Source organism: Elaeis guineensis, chromosome 6 (genome assembly GCF_000442705.2).
Source record: "Elaeis guineensis isolate ETL-2024a chromosome 6, EG11, whole genome shotgun sequence".
Classification (NCBI taxonomy): domain Eukaryota; kingdom Viridiplantae; phylum Streptophyta; class Magnoliopsida; order Arecales; family Arecaceae; genus Elaeis; species Elaeis guineensis.
The window spans coordinates 128,248,468-128,268,685 of record NC_025998.2 but is presented as its reverse complement, the minus strand read 5'-3'; the positions used below and the strand labels follow the sequence as shown (position 1 = coordinate 128,268,685).

The 20,218-nt window shown below is 43.3% G+C and overlaps 1 protein-coding gene across 1 annotated transcript in view; it reads left to right on the top strand.

The window, feature by feature from the left end:
* The window catches only part of LOC105046696 (cleavage stimulation factor subunit 50), a 56,113-nt gene that overhangs the window by 1,287 nt on the left and 34,608 nt on the right, over window positions 1–20,218 (top strand). Inside the window, exons 2-4 of the mRNA XM_073260127.1 lie at window positions 2,982–3,363; window positions 6,285–6,481; window positions 8,200–8,341. Of these exons, the coding sequence (XP_073116228.1) occupies window positions 2,982–3,363; window positions 6,285–6,481; window positions 8,200–8,341 (721 nt within the window). The remainder of the gene's footprint in view (window positions 1–2,981; window positions 3,364–6,284; window positions 6,482–8,199; window positions 8,342–20,218) is intronic.

Below are 20,218 nucleotides of genomic sequence, written 5' to 3'. Positions count from 1 at the left end.
GCAATGACTACTTGTTGCATGGATTCAAAAAAGAGCAATAATTTGGCCAATAAAATATGATATAAGCATGTAAAATGTAACCAAAAAAATCAAGGTTGATTTATTTCAAATAATTGGAGAGAAATAGCTCAGAAAAAATGCAATTAACGAGAGATTTTTAAACTAACCAGACAGTTGCAAAGATCAGTGGTGTCCAACAGGCAAAAGCCCTGTAATGCAGGCATGCAAAGCTTATTATGATGAAGCATCTTGTCTTAAATGAAAACCTACTTTGCATCCAGAAAAATGTCTTTTTGAGCAGACTTCATCCTTGTTGGCCAAAGCAATAAAATGACACTGATGGTGGCTTTTTTTATATAAGTTCAGTGGTTGTTTCATTTTGCAAGGATCATAAAACAATGCAGTGTAGTATGTCCATTTATCTTGTTAATCACTACTCCCTTACACATCTCCCTTACACTGTCCTATCTCATACCTGAACAAATATGCATTCTTTAGAATTAACTAAATGTAAGAGTTTTCTTCATTTCTAAACCATGCATGAAATTTTTGTCTGCTCTTTTATCTTTTCTCACCAATTGTTTAAGAACAGAACTCTCTTCCCTAATTTAGCTATTTGTTTTGGTGCTTATTTAAGTTGACCAAACAAGGTCATTTGGTGGATTGAGTAAAAAAAGGACCACTTTGCAGTGCTTTTGCTTGAGATTTGACTAACTTGGTTGGGCAAAATTGTGAACCATATCAAATAGTCAATCCGAAATTTAGCTACTTGGGATTTATTCACATACATATGTATATACATACATGCATACATATGTACATATACATATACAAACATACATGTATGTATGTATGTATAACCAATTGTGATACGTTTATAATTAAAACATAATGACATTTTGCTTAGAGTGTTCATATAATTATGGTAGCTTTATATTAAAAAATATAGTGACTCTTTTTGGAAATAGCCATATAATCTTGATAAATTTATATTACAAACTTAAGGATACCTTGCTTGAAATGTCAATGAAACCTTAGGGACACTTCACTCATAAGTGTCTAGCGCTTAAACCTTTGAGTTCCTGGGATGACACTCCAAAAAGAGGTATCAAATGTCAGACACATGTTCCTGATGTTAACAGGACACTTCAAAGTGGAGTGTTCAGTTGTATCATGTCATGCCATGCCATATCCATCCGAAAGTTTTAACACTTCCATATAGCTTACAAATGGAGTGTCCGATAACATAAATTTATACATGCACGTACCCATAAGACATATGCTTGTTTTATGACCAATCCTTGCCGTTCTTTGTATTTGGTAAAGGGGCATAAAAAGTTCAAAGGTAGTACAAACTGGTAGATAGAGAATATGTTGTGTGTCATGTGGTTGTGTATTTTGTTGAATCTTTCTTCTTGTATTTTGGGCCATAAGCTAATTGTTTAAATGCTGTGAATTTTTTTTTAAACAGTGAGGCTCTTGCCTTGGAATAGTAGTTTGAAGGAACAACTACCTTTGATACGGAAGCAAATAGCTTTCTGGTTTAGATGGGTGATTTTTTGTTAACCCTTTCATATTATCAGACTTTAGGTTTTCGAGACCAAGAGAAGGTGCAGGAGTTGGGTTTGGGTGGGTCTATGGGAGCAGGGAAGTGTAGCTTTCACTAAGACTCGTGTCTGGTAACATATAGGCATCCTTCGTGTAAATCAATATTAGTTCTTGTAAAATGCTAGAGATCTACCTATTTGGTACTTATGTTTTTCAAAACATAGATGACATGTTGATTTTAGAAATATGGAATAATGAATGTTATGTGTTAACGTACTAAGATTGCTTTTGAAAGATCCTTGTTTTTAGCAGGGACTGAAATGTTAGCAGTTAGCACATGGTTGCAACACTCTAGGTACAAGATTTTGGCTACCAAGTACCATGTATTTTTTGAAATAATTGTTGAAGGTATAAACTTGTTGCTTTGTTTCCTCTTTGTTAAGAGTGCTGTCCCTCAGATCATGAGCTTGCTATTTGGAGCCAATGAGGTAGATATGCCTTCCAACAAACTCATCCATGATGTTGCCCTTCTCTTGCCCAAATATGCTTGGGCAAAGAATCTTTTACCAACTCAAAAGTGAGTTGATATAGGTTGTGAACTAGGTTTCTCAAATATTCTCCAACCATGGTACATTATACTTTTTTTTTCCCCCTAAATAGCGTTGTTTTCACATATTTGGGGCAAGACTTGGTGGTTAAGGTTCAGCTTATGCTTATAAGTCGCTTACTTAGCTGTCTAGAATTGACATAATGGCTTGATTATTTAATGAGGTTATGCCTGTATTCATCTTGTTCAATCTTATATTGTTCTACTGGTTTCCTGCTTAATTTTAAGATTTGCAGTTTCTATAGCAAATGCTCTGCATTTTATAAACTGCTGCCTAGTGTAAAACTTCTCTTCTTGAGTTAAAATCAGACCACTTTTTAGCGATGCCCTTCTGTTTCACACTACTTGATGTTTACTTTATATTTATATTCAAAAGACTATTGTCTCTATTTACCTGTCAACCTTCTCAATCAGTGATTCCTTTCAGCCAAATGATGAAAGAGCTCCATCAATCGGTGAAGGATATTGGAATGCTTCTTTTTGTTCAGTTCCTCCCTCTTTGGATTCTGTTCTACCTTGCTTCTCGATGGGCATACTGTTGCGATATTGTCGACGACAATTAGGAATATCTTTCAGTGCTCTATTACTATTTTTATCATGTTTTATTATTTGTTGTACTGCGGCCAATAATGAATCTTCACAAAACTAAACTACCAAGTAAATACTCTTTGAGCTTGTACCATTATTCAAAGGCCTTCTGCAAATATTTAGAATATTTTGTTTATAGCTGAAATAAATGTTTATGTCTCTAGGATCTGTTTGTGTACAACTTTTCTACTATATGCTTCCAAGTCTATATGCTTATTTGTTCCATCCAATCCTGCAGGCTTGACAAAACTAAGTTGTATGTCGTAGGAGCTGGCCTCTTTACTGGTGTTACTGTGGCCCTGTATCCCATCTCTGTCATAAAGACCAGGATGCAGGTTGCTTCAAAAGATGCTGCACAGAAGAATGCATTTGCCGCCATAAGAAATATTCTCAAGGTTGATGGTATTCCAGGCTTATATAGGGGGTTTGGCACAGTTATTACTGGTGCTGTTCCTGCCAGGATTGTTTTCCTCACTTCTTTGGAAACAACAAAAGTGGCTTCACTCAAGCTGGTTGAACCATTTAAGCTCTCCGAACCAGTACAGGCTGCCATAGCAAATGGCATTGCGGGCATGGCAGCATCTCTTTGCTCTCAGGCCGTGTTTGTTCCTATTGATGTGGTATGAATGTTATTATTATTATTTTTTTTGGACAATCATGTCTTTTAACTTCTTTCTAAAAGTCCTGAATTCAAGTCAATATTATCTGTCTCTATATCAAGGAAAAGCAGCAGGGAAGCTGAAAACCATTGTTATGTATTTCAGCATGAAAACTGATCTCATTGATTACAAATTATTGTAAGGAATCAATTCCTTCGCTGCATTTAACTACAAATTGTGGTATATTCTGATCTGTTTCTTGCTGTGCTCAGTAAGTTGTAAATGCACCAAATCATAATTTTGTTTTTTCTGGAAAGTAGGATGATTGAAAGCTCCACCTAATCATAATGTGCTCAATCATAATTTTGGTTATAGAATACAAGTAGGCATGGTAGATGCTGGATTGCTTTACAACTATAATTGTTGTAACCATAGCCTGCAATCCCTTCTTTATAATGTACTAACATTCCACTTGCTTATTTCAACCGAGATGCATCTTCCATGACAGCAGTCCTTGGCTCCTTGGATTAATGCTCAAAATACTTTGTTCTTAGACGTTGCTTTGTATCTGGAGAAATTTCCTATTTGGTGCATTAAAAAGACACTATTTTTACCAAGGTTCACCATCTTACTACTGGCTCCATACCACTGTCAACCTATTACCGTGTCGGTATGGGGCCGGTTCGGTGTACCGATACCCATACCATGTTCTGGTATGGTTCAGTCCGGTATGGCAAACATTGATTTTTTCATTTTAACGTATGATGAGCTATTTATATTTGATAAAATGCAAATTATGTTCATATTAATGAGAAAATCTGTTGTCATCCCTTATCATCTTCGAGGAATTTATGAATATTTATGTGGTTTCATATTTTCTCAAATAGTTCTTTTGTGATGTTCATCAGTTTTTTTCTGCATACCTTCAATTATCAGTGTCTTTTAGAATGGGAGAACAATTTTAATCATTTCTTCTTTTGAAATGGAGGTTTTTACAAATATCACTTTGTTTCTTATCAAAATGCTTATCTTTGCTAAAATTGTATGAATTATTGTTACATTTGGATTTCAATAACCATTGTGATATGGTTCATTCAATTAAAATTGTAAGATAATTATCGCCTGCATTCTCTGATATTTAGTGTTTTCTCGATAATCATGGTTCTTTCTTTATAAATGTGGCCCAAATAGTTATGAAAATGCTATAGGGTTATGGTTCATCAGTATAGCATTTTTTGGCACCGAAGGAATGTAGAATTGGAATCGGGATCTATGCTGGCCAATCGGCGGTATGAGTCGGTACGGGTCTGTATCGGATCAGACCAACGTGAACTGACACAGAGGAGAAGGGAATCGAGGAGGAGGAAAAGAGAGAAAGAGGGGAGGGGGAGGGAGAAGTGGGAAGGGAGGGAGAGAGTGGTCGGAGGAGACACCGCAGTGGCCATAGGTGGACTGTAGGTGTGCTCGAAGGGTTGCCAAGACCTCTGCTTCCTCCGCTAATTCTCAATCGAGAGAGAGAGAGGGGGGGGGAAGGAAAGAAGAGGAGGGAGAGGAAGCTGCCGAAGGGCCTCCGGACGATGCAATCGCGGCCTGCGTGCTGTGAGCATAAAACAGGGGCGATCGCCTTGTTTCACAAATTTTTTTTTTAAAATCCTAACCTATCGCCGGTTTCACTGTTTTTAAGTTTTTTTTTAAAAATCTTCAAACAGTGAAGCCGGCAATGGTTTGCCGGTTTCACTTAAGTAAAGCTGATAATGTGTTTGCCGGCTTCACTATTCATCATCGTTTTTAAAAAAATATGATGCCTAAATAGGAGTAGTCGCTTCTGCTCCACGATCTGTGCTTTTTCCACCATCCAGTGCCCTTTGGCAGCATCTTCACCGGTCGTGCCTCCCTTTGGTACCGTCACTTCCTCTCTCTTTTTTGCTCTCGATTAAATGCCCTATTGGGCGACATCAAGTTGTGAAGGTGTCTGTGGCCCTCTGACGGCCTTAGCGGACTACCGCTGTTCTTCGACGGCATTGTCCCCTCTTTTTCTCCCCTCCCTCCTCTCTCTTTCCTTTTTTCCCTCTCTTTTCCTCTCCCTCTGGTGTTCCGATTTGGCCAACCAAACCATCCCAGTTTGTTGTTGGTATGGCTTGGAACATTCTGAACCATCCGGTTCGGGATGGTTCAGTGAATGCGACTTTCACATCATGTGACTTTTTTCTTTCGATGCAATACATATTTCTTGTCAAATTTAAGTCATCAATACTTCTATATAAAAATATATTGCTGCATCCATGTCTGTAACCATTATTAGAAAGTGTTACCCCTGTTCTTGTATGCATATATGTACATGCACGATTAAACTAATCAAAATATTTGAGGTTCTCTGAGTCCTGAAGACACTACACTAATACTATTGGCACATTTTAACATCAGTCGCTGCCCAGCCATGTATTGCACGCATACTGGATGAGATTTGTTCTGAAAAAGTGGAGCAGCTGATCTGTGCATTGTAGAATTTTCCTTCGGATCCTCTTCTCTATATAATGCATGTATTGAATGCTGATATTTGTGCCTCTTATTCTAGCTAAAAAGACTTATTCTGAACTTGGAAGTATCTCAATTACATCTGAATCCTCATAACAAATCAGGTCCTTTAACAATGTCTTGAGCCGATTTAGGTGTTTTGGACCAGATTTTTGCATAGCTAATTGATACAGACCCTGTTTCTGTAATATATTCTCACTGGATGTTGTTCTGGAGATGTCAGCTTTAATTATGAGGTGATGTTGCAAGAATGGTGCAGCGAGTTTTTGTAACCGGATGTCTGCTAGTTTTTTCAAAGTTGCTTGATTGGGTATTATATCATGCACTGCAAGGTTAATAATATATGGATGCAAAAGCACAATTTAGTATCCAAGTATGTGTTTATGATTGAGGCGAACTTGTGTTAGGTTAGCCAAAGGTTGATGGTGCAAGGATACTCTGGTTATGCAAAGTACAATGGTGGACTGGATGTTGCTCGTAAGATTCTAAAGTCTGATGGAGTCAGGGGCTTGTACAGAGGATTTGGCTTGTCTGTTATGACATATTCCCCATCTAGTGCTGTATGGTGGGCAAGTTATGGATCCAGCCAACGTATAATCTGGAGGTAAGATGCCGGACTTTCTCTATAAATAGCAAACACCTAAATGGTTGGAACAAGTGCACATGCTGATGTATAGGATATGGTTATAAAAGTTATTTTTCCTTTATATCCTTGCTGTTGATGATCATCCATCTATCTCCTTTGAGTTGTTGTTATGGTATTCTTGGAAGACTACTGTTTTCACGTATCTTATATGCTGTAACACATGAATTTGTGGCATTTTGATAAATAACAAGTGATACCAAAGAAATTTTTATTGGGTTTCTATATACAGACATGTATCCTGTGCTGCTTCTCCTGTCTTCGTAAGGTTCTAAAGTTTTATTTAATTGAGCAATTTGGTTAGCAACCTTTTTACCAGATATTTGTTTCATATGCATGGGAGAAGAATTCATTACTTGATTGTTGCTTAGTATAGTGTTTATAATCTCTGGACACCTTAGATGCAGGTGCCTTAATTATGCGTAGGCTCTGTACTTAGATTTGGTTGTGCCTTTTGTGCCTTTTTCTATTCTTATAATTTATCCTTGATACATGCCTTATGCATCTAATTGGGGCTGGTTTTTTGGGAGTTCCTATCTTAGTATCTTGGTATAAAGCATTTTACTTTTTATGTGCATTTAACCAGCTAAATTTTCTCAGTTTTGGATTCTTTCCATGTGGGAATATCTAATGTAAAATATTTAAACCTGAAGTTTTTAGTGTCTAATGCTGTTAGAGAGGTATGAAGTTTAATTTTTTTATGGTGTTCTAAAAAGAACTTGTGGATCTAAGTTGCTGACTTTCTTTGAAGATGAAGAAAATGAGATACCGCTCTTCCTTGACAATCAAATATGAATCATTTTATGACTAATGAACAAGCTTTGCCAACATTTTTTATGCTAGTCTTTTAGGTCACTCTTTGCCACCTTTATCAATGAGTATAAATTTTTCTTCACATTATTTTTTTAGATCTTCCCCTCCCTAATACCGATGCTTTTACTAAAACACTTGTTGTTTGAGTTATGTGCTACTACAAACTTTAATCCTGTGTGGCGTGCCTGTTACGTGTTTGATGATGTTTTGTGACATCAAGGCTTGGTGTAAACTTTTTTAACAAAATAAGATATGAAGTACAAAGCCAAAACATTTATGAGGCATCAAAAGGCCGTGCATTACCAACTTCTAGATAATAGGTTCTCTGATTTGAAAATTTTGCATAGATGTGATGCACATAATTAAATGAATATTTTGGTCTAGAACCAACTAAATATGTTCAAAGTTCAAACTATTCTTTTGTTTTCCTTTCTTCTTCCTCTCCCGCTTCCTCCTTCTAACAAAGTTTTGTATTTCAGTCTCCTAAGTTTCTTTAGCTGCAAGTTACATAAATTTACTGTTTTGTAACCTTATTCTGTACAGTGTCATGCTAGGTAACTGCAACGTCAATCTTATTTGGTGGACATGGTCAGCTCTGGTAGTCAATTTGATAATTATGGCCCAAATATTAGTAGCTTGAAATATGAATATTGAGTAGATGGTGGTGCAAGTTATCTTAATAAGGTTTTCTACAACTGCCATCAATTCCTCCATTAGTATTGAAGTCTTATAAATGTAGCTGGCTAGCTGCTGGAGACACCTTTCTCATTAGAGGCTCACAGACATCATTATTTTCAGTAGATTATAACCCCAGAGCCTAACTAATGGAAAGTTCTAACCACAGTTCTCTTTGGTGTCTTGATTAGGCTCTTAGGCCATGGGAATGAAACGGAAACTGTTCCTAGCCAGTGGAAAATAATGTGTGTTCAAGCTACAGGTGGAGTTGTTGCTGGTGCGGTGGCATCTTGCATCACAACCCCTTTAGACACAATTAAGACTCGACTGCAGGTATATGCTTAATCTCTGGCTATCATTGGCTTTGCTTGTTCTCTACTTTCTGCATGCAGTTCCTTTCCTCTCCAGTCTGCACACAGCCTGATGTTTCTTGCATGATCTATTTGAACAATCCTAAGTTCAATCTGTTGTTGCTGGTGTGGTGGCATCTTCTATCACAACCCTTTTAGACATGATTAAGACTTGATAGCAGGTATATGCTTAATCTCTGGCTATCATTGGTTTTGATAGCAGTACAAAAATCTAACATATTGGCAGCAGATATGGGGTTTGTATGCTGAGATAGATGCCAGCCATGAAAGACTTACATAGAAGACACATTGTTTTAGGGATCTAAGACACTATGTTAAAATTGTTCATTTGGACCAAAATGGCCCTAATGGTCTTAGGATTGGATTACCTAAAGTTATTAAAGGCGCAAGGCGCACTGAGGCATCAGAAGCCTAGGCGCAAGGCGCAAGCATGCGCCTGAGCAAGGCGAGGCGCACATTTATTAAAAATAAGATGAAATATGCATAATATGTGAAATTATATATTTTCAAACTATAATCAAAATATCATTAATACTAAAATGCAAACTCATTAAAGTTTCAACAAAACACGTAGCATACTGCATACGAACATTCAAGCAAAATATATTGTTCATAATAAGCACACAACAACAAAATAAAAATCACACTAACACAAGTATATCACTAAGTAGTCTAAAATCTTAGTTAAAAGTTCTAGCTAATCTCGCAATAAACTAGTAGATGTAATCTCCTAATAGTCCTCCTCATCATCAATAATAAGATCATCTTCTTCTTCTTCATTAGATTTGTGATCTCCAATGTCTTGCTCTTTTTTTGGGTCCTCTAACTCTTCATCTGCAAGTTCTGATCTTGATGCTCTAGGCCTTGAGAGTAAAGCCCCCCTCTTGATGAAGAAGCATTCGCACTAATTCTTGTGCGATAGGTAGGCTCATCAACTCCAGCAGCCCTAGCAATAGCATCCCAAGTCAAATCATCATCATCATACACCAACTCAACATCATCATCAGAATCTCCATTCATTCTTCCTACCAACCATTCATTACCATCATCAATGTCCTTCAAAGAAATAGGGTCAACGGTATCACGCCTATTATATCGGCGCCTCAAGACTTTATTGTATTTCACAAATATCAAATCATTCAAGCATTGTTGAGCAAGTCTATTCCTCTTTTTGCTATGAAGCTGCAAGAATAAAAATATAAAATAAGCAATAAAATTATATGATAATATAACTACATCCAATTTAGAATGTCTTAAAGCTATCACACATAATAATAATAGAGTTACTTATTACTTACATGTGAAAACACACTCCAATTTCTTTTACAACCGCTAGCACTATAAGTGAGGCTAAGAACTTTCACTGCAAACTTTTGCAAGTTTGGAATTGAAGATCCATATGCAATCCACTACTCACTGTTGATTAAACAAGTGTCAAAGTGCTTTTAGATTACAAATATAAACGAGCGTACAAGTTACAACTAAATCTATAAAGCAAAATAAACTAATTTATTTATCTGATGATTTGTCTTCCTTTGCCTAACAGCCATGGGTATTCCAAAAAGGCCTCGAGCATTTTTATACTTGTTCAGCTCATCTGTAATCTTATCTTGCACTTCAACACTTGGAACTAGTCTTTGTATACACTTGTATAGGCCATGCATCACCTCTTCATCTTGCTCAATATTGGAGTTTCATAAAAGAACTCAGGATTCAAATAATGGCCAGCTACGTGCAAAGGATGATGTAGTTGAGATTCCCACCGAACATCAATAATTTTAAAGATTTTCTTGTACCTCTTTTCTCTACCACTGAAAGACTTGGTAATAGTTTTTTTTGCCCTATCCATGGCCTTATAGATATATCCCATAGGAGATTTCTTCTCCCCATCCACCAATCGAAGGACACGAACAAGAGGGCCAGACAACTTAAGGATATAAACAATGTTAGTCCAAAATGTAGGCATCAAAATAGTACTAACTGCTCTCTTGGCAGCTGACTCTTTTGCCTAAGGTTTGAAGTTCCACTCTTCCGAATTGAACATCTTCCTCAAGTTTTTCTTCTGATTATGTATTAATTGAAGAGTGATAAAGGCAGTTGCAAATCTAGTTTTAGCTGGCCTAAGCAGCTCTCTTTATCTTGTGAAACTCCTTATCAAGTTTACAATGCCCGTTTTGCTATAGATGTACCCATTCAAAAAAATTACCCCATCAATATTTTTTTTAATTGTTGAAATTTCAGCAATATCCTCCAAAATCAAGTCAATACAATGGGCAGCACATGGTGACCAATATAAATTTGATCTTTTTGCCTCCAACAATCTCTCTGTTCAAAATTCAAAAATTTGAATATTAAATTATAATTGTACTAAACAATTTCTTAAAATTTAAAGATGGAAAAGTTTGTTCAAATTAAATTCTACCTGCAGCTACATAATTAGAGGCATTGTCGGTCACCACTTGAATGACATTTGCTTCTGCAATTTGCTCCACTATGTCATCAAGCAATTTGAATAAGAGATTTTCACTCTTTATAGTATGGGAAGCATCAACAGGTTTGATGAATACCGATCCTTTAGGAGAGTTCACTAAAAAGTTGATTATATCCTTTGCCATCTCATCCTTCCAATCGTCTGGCATAATCGAGCATCCATACCTTGCCCACTCTTCTTGGTGGCTCTTCATCAAATCTCAAGTATGCTCAACTTTTTTTTCTTAACAAAGGGATCGTAACCTCATGATAACTTGAAGGTTTCATGGTAGGACCAAATTATCCAATTGCTTCAATTGCAACATTAAAGCTTGGATAATTTACGGCATTAAATGGAATGCCAGCATGATACATCCACTTAGCCAACTCTCTATAAGTCTTATCTCTTAATTCTTTTCTGCAAACTTCATTGATAGTAGTTTGCTTCTCTTTGCCTTCTTTTCTACTTTGAACAACTATTTCTACATCAGGAGTAAAATACAAATCTATAGGACTCTTCTCTTTTGGTTTCTTTGAGCTAGGTGCTTTGCTGCTAGTCATAGAACTTTCGTTTGTACCATCACTTTTACTACGAGGACCAACCATCTGAATTTCATCTTCTTCATCAACATCATAGTCTTCCATATCATCAAAATCATGCAACAAATTACCTTGTTTCTTTTCCTCTGCTTTCTTTAACATATAATCTTTAATCTCTTCACAAATATGTGGTGGACATTTTTGGCAATCTCTGGCATTTCGAAACCCTCCAACTATATGCAGTTTTGCCCGACAAATCCCTCCTTTAGTCATTTTTCCACAAAAATTACAAATAATATTATTTTTGTTTTTGCCCATTGGGTCAGTCAAATGTGCATACTTCCACGCTGGATCTTTTTTAGATGACCCATGGCTTCTGAAATCCATTTTAACCTCCTAAAATAGGTGCCAAACAATGATAACGAAATCAGCCTCCAAAAAAAAAAAAAAATCTATTACATACACTGTGTTGGTTATGTGACCCAAAAAAAAGAGCCCAAAAAAAAAGAAAAGAGAAGGGAGAGTGTAACCCAAAAAAAATATTGCTGTGTTACAAAATAAAAAAAAATGCCCAAAAATGTTTCTGTAGATGACCAAAAAAAGGGGGAACGATGAGCAGTTCGCGGGAACGATAAGCAGTAAAGGGCATCGCCCAAAAAAAAAAAGAATGGGTCATGCGAACGATAAGCAGTAAAGGATGTCCCCAAAAAAAAAAGGAACGGGTCGCAGGAATGATAAGTAGTAAAGAACGTTGCCCAAAAAAGAAAAGAGGAATGGTGAGAAAAGGAAAGAAGAGAAAGAAAGAAAATAAAGAAAAAAAAGTGGAGCCGTACTATTTGGTGGGGGCTCCGATGGGTGGGGTCGTCGGTCGGCGGCTATGGGTCTTCGATCGGCGACTGTGGGTCCTCGGTTGCGTCAATCGATGAGTGGATTCTCTTCTTCGATGGCTGAGGCAGTGCACCAATGGCTGTGGGTCTTTGATCGGCGATCGTGGTTCCTTGGTTGCGTCAATCGGCGAGTGGGCTCTCTTCTCCGGTAGCTGGGGCGATGCTCTGATGGTTGTGGGTCTTCAATTGGTGACCATGACTGCCCTCTCTTCCATCATCTCACTCTTTTTTTTCCTTCTTTGCATCTGTCTGACTTCCCAAAATGTCTCTGTCACCCTTTTGTTTCCCTTCTGAGACTAAAGCGGTTGAAGCACGCCTCCTTTGGAGATTATGTCAAGCGTGCTTCTCAAGTGCCTAGGCGGCGCCTCAGCCACCTCGCCTCGCCTAAGGGGGTAAAAGTCGTGAAGACCCTCGCCTCGAGTCTCTTGCATCTCAGGCATGCTTTTAATTAGGGTTGAAATCGGATCGAATGCGGATTGGATACCACCATATTCATATCCATATTTGTTTTGTCTGATGAATACAAATACGGATACGGATATTATTTGGATGCAAAAATTCATATCCATATTTGTTTTAAATGGATACGGATACAATTTGGATATTAGAGGTATGGATATAATTACAGATATTACTTATATAATCAAACTTTATGACTACAGAATCAAAAATATTACTAAATAGATGATAAATCAAGTTAATAATATGTTTATATAGTTGTATATATTTTTTAAAAATTAATAAATATTATATAAAATTATATAGGATTACATATATATTCGGATATTCGGATACGGATCAGATAGTTATTTATTCATATCCATATCCATTTTTCTTTGACGGATATGGATACGGATATTAGTCGGATCCTCAAATTTCTATCCATATCCGGTTTGATTAGGATACGAAAATGGATCCGAACGGATAATATCTATACCACTTTCATCCCTACCTTTAACAGCTTTGGGATCACCACATTGGGATCAGATTGGATCCTAGACAGAAACCAGGATCATAAGATCCAGATTACGAATCATACAATTGTCTGAATTTTAAGCTTCATATCTGCATCATGTCGGTGCATGTTAAAGCAATTAGAACTTATGCCCTTTTGATTAATTTAAACTTATTAAATTTTAAATGGCCAACTCATCATTGATAAGCCCCTAAAAAATATAAAAAAAGAACCTCCTAGCTATTTTAAGCTTTCGAAAGTAAAGAAAAAGAGATTTGGTAGTATATGGGTGCTTATTTTTTCCAATTTTTGAAAGTAAACCTACATATGAGTGTCGCATGTATTTGCATGTTCTTATTATCTTTGCAACCATTTTTAAAATCTGCATACGCTTTTCGATAGCCTATTATTTCAAAGGAGAATTGAGTCTATGCATTTGGGGCAAAGGTAGCTTGCTTTGTATGTTACATTCATGACTAGGGTTAAATATGTCGGTAAATGTGAGAAGACTCGTTTGATGTTGTATAATGTTCAACTGGTGGATGGGGAGGAATTTGTTGCTTGTTCCTTAAGAAGCAAAAGGAAAAGGGGGTAGATTTGTGTCTCAAATCCAACAAAGATGATGTTGATGATGACAACATATTTTTTATACTTTATTTATCTATAATCCTATTTATATATTTATTTGGGTTCAAATTAAGGTATAGGCTTATGTGGTGGCTTGTAGTCGTATCGAATAACCTAACTTTGTTCTCTTTCTTGGACATTGTAGACGTGGACTTAAGGTTGTTAGAAAGTAAACTTCTTACAACCATGTATGTTAGAAAGTAAACTTCTTTTAATTTATTCATGTCTTTTACTTTCATAATTCTACCCTTTTTCTTCAACATTTAAAAGAAGTCGGAAAGAATCTTACAACGTAAGATCTAATGTATGATCCAATCTTATCTGGTCCATTCTACCTTTATGGTACAATCCTATCATCATAACACTGGTAATCTATGCGCATCCTTGTAAATGTAGTAGTTGAATTTTAAAAAAAAATTTAGGAAAGGTGAAACTAACTTGTCATTATCTACTAGTGTTTGGAAACCATTGAACCATATTTACCCACTACAGCATCTAGGTCGTTGGTTCTTGACTCAACCGTGGGTCAATTGCAGTTTGATAGGCTGCCACATGAAATGTTCTCCTCCTTCACACTCCCAATTGCTATTCTCCTGCTTCCCAAATCCTCAAGATCCCAACTGAGCCATCCTCCTCCCAGCATCTCCCTCTCCCCCTTCCTGATCAAGCCTTGCTGCTCGTTAGATTTTATTACTCGACCTTTGCTGCGCTCAATCTGGCCCGATCTGGTCATTATGCCTCTGCTTCCTCTTGATCTTAGCTGCATCTACATCACTGCCACCGAAATTGGTTCCATTGTCCCTGATCCCATTGGATCTGGTCATGTCACTACCACTTCTAGCTTGCTGGTTCCTTTCCTAGTAGACGGCTATTATTTCCACTAGATGTATCTGTGCCACCTCTGTGGGATAGGAAGAAAAGGGAAAAGGGAGGAGAGGAGAAATTGTGAACTTGTTTTTCCACCTTTTCAAGTGATGGTTCCATCTGACCTGGAGGGTTGACACTTGACACAGGTTTAATTTCAGTTGTTCAAGCAATTCAATCATCTGGATCAACAAGTCAAAGTCTTTTAATATTTCCTGATTTTTAGTCAACTTGATCTGTAGTAGGTGTCAGGTAGCAGGTTAGGCAGATCAATCTGGTTGACCCATCCATCTCTAAACACTGTATCATACTTGTTGGGTATAAAATACCCACAGCCGGAACCCTCAGCGGAATCAGCTACAGAACAGTTCCGTCCGGACTCCTACGGGAGCCGGGCTCCGCCTCCGACATCAGCTACAGAACAGCTCCGCCCGGACTCCTACGGGAGTCGGGCTCCGCCTCCGACATCAGCTACAGAACAGCTCCACCCGGACTCCTACGGGAGCCGGGCTCCGCCTCCGACATCAACTGCAGAACAGCTCCGTCCGGACTCCTACGGGAGCCGGGCTCTGCCTCCGACATCAACTGCAGAACAGCTCCGCCCGGACTCCTACGGGAGCCGGGCTCCGCCTCCGACATCAGCTACAGAACAGCTCCGCCTGGACTCCTACGGGAGCCGGGCTCCGCCTCCGACATCAACTACAGAACAGCTCCGCCCGGACTCCTACGGGAGCCGGGCTCCGCCTCCGACATCAACTGCAGAACAGCTCCGCCCGGACTCCTACGGAAGCCGGGCTCCGCCTCCGACATCAACTGCAGAACAGCTCCGCCCGGACTCCTACGGGAGTCGGGCTCCGCCTCCGACATCAACTGCGGAACAGCTCCGCCCGGACTCCTACGGGAGCCGGGCTCCGCCTCCGACATCAACTGCAGAACAGCTCCGTCCGGACTCCTACGGGAGCCGGGCTCGTAGGAGTCCGGGCTCCGCCTCCGACATCAACTGCAGAACAGCTCCGCCCGGACTCCTACGGGAGCCGGGCTCCGCCTCCGACATCAACTGCGGAACAGCTCCGCCCGGACTCCTACGGGAGCCGGGCTCCGCCTCCGACATCAGCTACAGAACAGCTTCGCCCGGACTCCTACGGGAGCCGGGCTCCGCCTCCGACATCAGCTACAGAACAGCTCCGCCCGGACTCCTACGGGAGCCGGGCTCCGCCTCCGACGTCAGCTGCAGAACAGCTCCGCCCGGACTCCTACGGGAGCCGGGCTCCGCCTCCGACATCAGCTACAGAACAGCTCCATCCGGACTCCTACGGGAGCCGGGCTCCGCCTCCGACATCAACTGCAGAACAGCTCCGCCCGGACTCCTACGGGAGCTGGGCTCCGCCTCCGACATCAGCTACAGAACAGCTCCGCCCGGACTCCTACGGGAGCCGGGCTCCGCCTCCGACATCAGCTGCAGAACAGCTCCGCCCGAACTCCTACGGGATCCGGGCTCCGCCTCCGACGTCAGCTACAGAACAGCTCCGCCCGGACTCCTACGGGAGTCGGGCTCCGCCTCCGACATCAACTGCGGAACAGCTCCGCCCGGACTCCTACGGGAGCCGGGCTCCGCCTCCGACATCAGCTGCAGAACAGCTCCGTCCGGACTCCTACGGGAGCCGGGCTCCGCCTCCGACATCAGCTACAGAACAGCTCCGTCCGGACTCCTACGGGAGCCGGACTCCGCCTCCGACATCAGCTACAGAACAGCTCCGCCCGGACTCCTACGGGAGTCGGGCTCCGCCTCCGACATCAACTGCGGAACAGCTCCGCCCGGACTCCTACGGGAGCCGGGCTCCGCCCTCAGTGTCAACTGCTGGTAAGCTCCGTCCGGACTCCTACGGGAGCCGGACTTCACCTTTAACTTTGTTTGCAGGGGACTCCGCCCGGACTCCTACGGGAGCCGGGTTCCGCCCGGACTCCCACAGAAGTCAGACTCCACCCACGACCCCAACCGCCAGGAGGACCTCTCCCGGACCTCTACAGAGGCCGGGCTCCGACCGCTGCCGAGCTTCAATCAACAGATCCGCGCCCCCTGGCAGGCCACCATAACGGCCACGATCCTGCTCCACTTCCTGTGGCGGATTCCGCGCAGCCCCATCATTCCCTGACAGGCCGCAGTAACCATCGCGGCTCTGCTCCACTCCCTGTGGCGGATTCCGCACAGCTCCACTACCCCCTGGCAGGCCACCATAACGGCCACGAACCTGCTCCACCTCCTGCGACGGATACCGGGCGATTCTCCCATCCGCTGGCAAGTCACGACAACGGACGCTGCTCCACTCCTTGCAACAGATTCCACGTGGCGAGCTGCGGTGATGGCCACGATTCCGCTCCACTACCTTTCGCAATAAATTCCCCCTGACTACGGGCGGCCCACGATCAAACGATTACAGACGTCGCCATCGATCCGTTACCTTCCCCGCCTATAAAAAGGGGGGATCCAGATACGTTATTCTCTAAGCTCATTTCTTATATCAAAACTCTGCTAAATTCTTCGTTCGAGCACTCCATTCTTGTTGAGGCAGAGAACTGACTTGAGCGTCGGAGGGTCTTGCCGGAGCAACCCCACCTCCGGTTTAGACTTCCTTTGTAGGTCCCGGCGGCGACCGCGGCTTCCCCGACTCCAGCTTCTCCGGCGCAAGCAGATTTGTGCACCAACAGGATTGGCGCTAGAGGAAGGGCTGTGTCTTCGCAGCATCCTTGTTCTTAAAGGAGTGTTCAACGGAGCCGTCTCCGACCGTCTCTCCGTCACCCACTCCTAATCTCCCTTCGCGAGATCGACATTCGATGCCTCCGCGCAAGGCGTCCACCCGGCGGTCTACGGCCTCCGCGGCCAGATCTCAGGCTCCGGCCTCCCCTCCAGTTTCTCAGCCTCCTCCTCCTCCCCCTCCGGCGGCGGCGGTCGGCGCGGAGCAGTTTGACTTGCTGGCGCAGCAGGTCAAAGGCCTCGTCGAAGCCGTACAAGCAATGCAGCAGCAGCAACCACAGGCGTCGGCGCATCCGGAGGGGGCATCTCCGAAATGCCAGAACCCGGCGGCGGGGCGGGCCACCTGGGCCAGCCGCCCCGTCCTTCCCGGGAAGGCAAATCCGAGGGTAGAGAGCCCTCAATCGGATCACGACTCCACCCCTGGAAGATCCCTGCCCCCGTTCTGCCAAAGGACCCTCAAGACTCGAAGTCGAGAGGATTTCCTGGACCGAAGGCTCCAGGAGATGAACCGGCGGATTGAAGAACTCCGCCACGCACCCCCCGCTTATGGTGAGGATATTTGCACTGACCCTCCCTTCTCCCAAATGATTATGCAGGAACCGATCCCGTCGAACTTCAAGCTTCCTCAGTTCGAAAGCTACGACGGGACGTCGGACCCGGTTGATCATCTGGAGGCCTTCCGAACGATGATGCTGCTTCACGGCGCTCCTGACGCCATCTTATGCCGGGCTTTTCCGTCTACTTTGAAGGGAGCAGCGAGGAACTGGTACTCGGCTCTGAAGCCGGGTACCATCTTTTCCTTCGATCAAATGAGCCACCAATTTGTGGCCCATTTTGTTAGCAGCCGGCGTCCCCGGAAGGGTTCGGAGTCCCTCATCAACATCAAGCAGAGGGAAGGGGAGTTCATACGGGCCTACGTCAACCGCTTTAACATCGCGGCGTTGGAGGTCCGGAACTTGGACCAATCAGTTGCTATGGCCGCCCTGAAAGGTGGCCTTCAGAAGAACGATCTTTTGTACTCCCTGGAGAAGAAGTACCCCAGGGATTTTGCCGATTTACTGGCTCGGGCTGAAGGATACGCCCGAGCGGAAGAAGCCTTCAAAATGAAGGACGAAGAGACAGCGAGGGAGCGTCAAGCGGGAGATTCGAGTAAGCCCGCCGTTGAGAAAAGGCCCAAGGAAGCCTGGCCGCGTTCCCGATCCCCTCCTGGACATAAGCGCGCCCATACTCCACCCCGGGCACGCAGGCAGAGAAGCCCGGACCGCGGGGTTCGGCGGGGCTCCCCACCAGGGAGATTTCGCAACTACGCCCCCCTCAACGCCTCGAAGGCCCAAGTATTAATGGAGGTCAGGGAGCAGCTCCCTAGGCCGGAGAGGATGCGCACACATCCCGGAAAGCGCAACCCCAACAAGTTCTGCCTCTACCACCGCGACCACGGCCACGACACCGAAGAATGCATCCAGCTCCAGGACGAGATCGAGGAGCTTATTCGGCGAGGTCGACTCGACAGATTCATCCGCCGTAGGCCTGAGGGTAGAGGAGACCGGCCAAGAGCCCTCCCACCGCCTGAACCGCAGAAAAGGGAGGAGCAGCCCGGGGACCGGCCTCCCATCGGGACCATCGACTCCATCACCGGAGGGCCTCAAGGAGGAGCGGGAAAACTGTAAATGTATCACTTACTATTTCGCCTTGAATCTACTTTTCTTTCTGCCTAACCTCGTCCTGACATGAGCAAAGTCAAAGGCCCGGTTCTTTTAGACCGGATGGGGGGAGAGGCCTTACAACGCCCTAATGTGCCCCCACAGCCTTGTTAGGGACAGGAGGAAAACCTCGCCCTAACTTGAGCAAAGTCAAAGGCCCGGTTCTTTTAAACCGGATGGGGGGAGAGGCCTTGCAACGTCCTAATGTGCCCCCACAGCCCTGTTAGGGACAGGAGGAGAACCTCGCCCTAACTTGAGCAAAGTCAAAGGCCCGGTTCTTTTAGACCGGATGGAGGGAGAGGCCTTACAACGCCCTAATGTGCCCCCACAGCCATGTCAGGAACAGGAGGAGAACCTCGTCCTGACATGAGCAAGGTCGAAGGCCCGGTTCTTTTAGACCGGAGGGGGGAGAGGCCTTACAACGCCCTAATGTGCCCCCACAGCCATGTCAGGAACAGGAGGAGAACCTCGTCCTGACATGGGCAAAGTCGAAGGCCCGGTTCTTTTAGACCGGATGGGGGAGAGGCCTTACAGCGCCCTAACGCGCCCCCACAAGCCAGGCTGATAACGAGAGGAAAACCTCACGCCGGCTCGAGCGAAATGAAAGGTCTGGACTCCTACGGGAGCCGGGTTCCGACGCCAAGGAAGGCTCCACCCGGACTCCTACGGGAGCCGGGTTCCATCCGCGACGCCAAAGAAGGTTTCATCCGGACTCCTACGGGAGCCGGGTTCCAACGCCAAGGAAGGCCTCGCCCGGACTCCTACGGGAGCCGGGTTCCAACGCCAAGGAAGACTCCACCCGGACTCCTACGGGAGCCGGGTTCCGCCTACAAGGAAGACTTCGTCCGGACTCCTACGGGAGCCGGGCCCCATCCGCGGCTTCTGCGGCAAGGGTTAATGGCGACGAAACTCGGCCGCCTAACAAGATCGGATGAAAGGAAAAAGCCCCCCCCGACGACGTCTACATCAGACAAGTCAAACGTCGAGAAAGGTTCTGCAGACAACAATATTAGCGCAGCACGCGGACGAGGTAACATAAAATGCT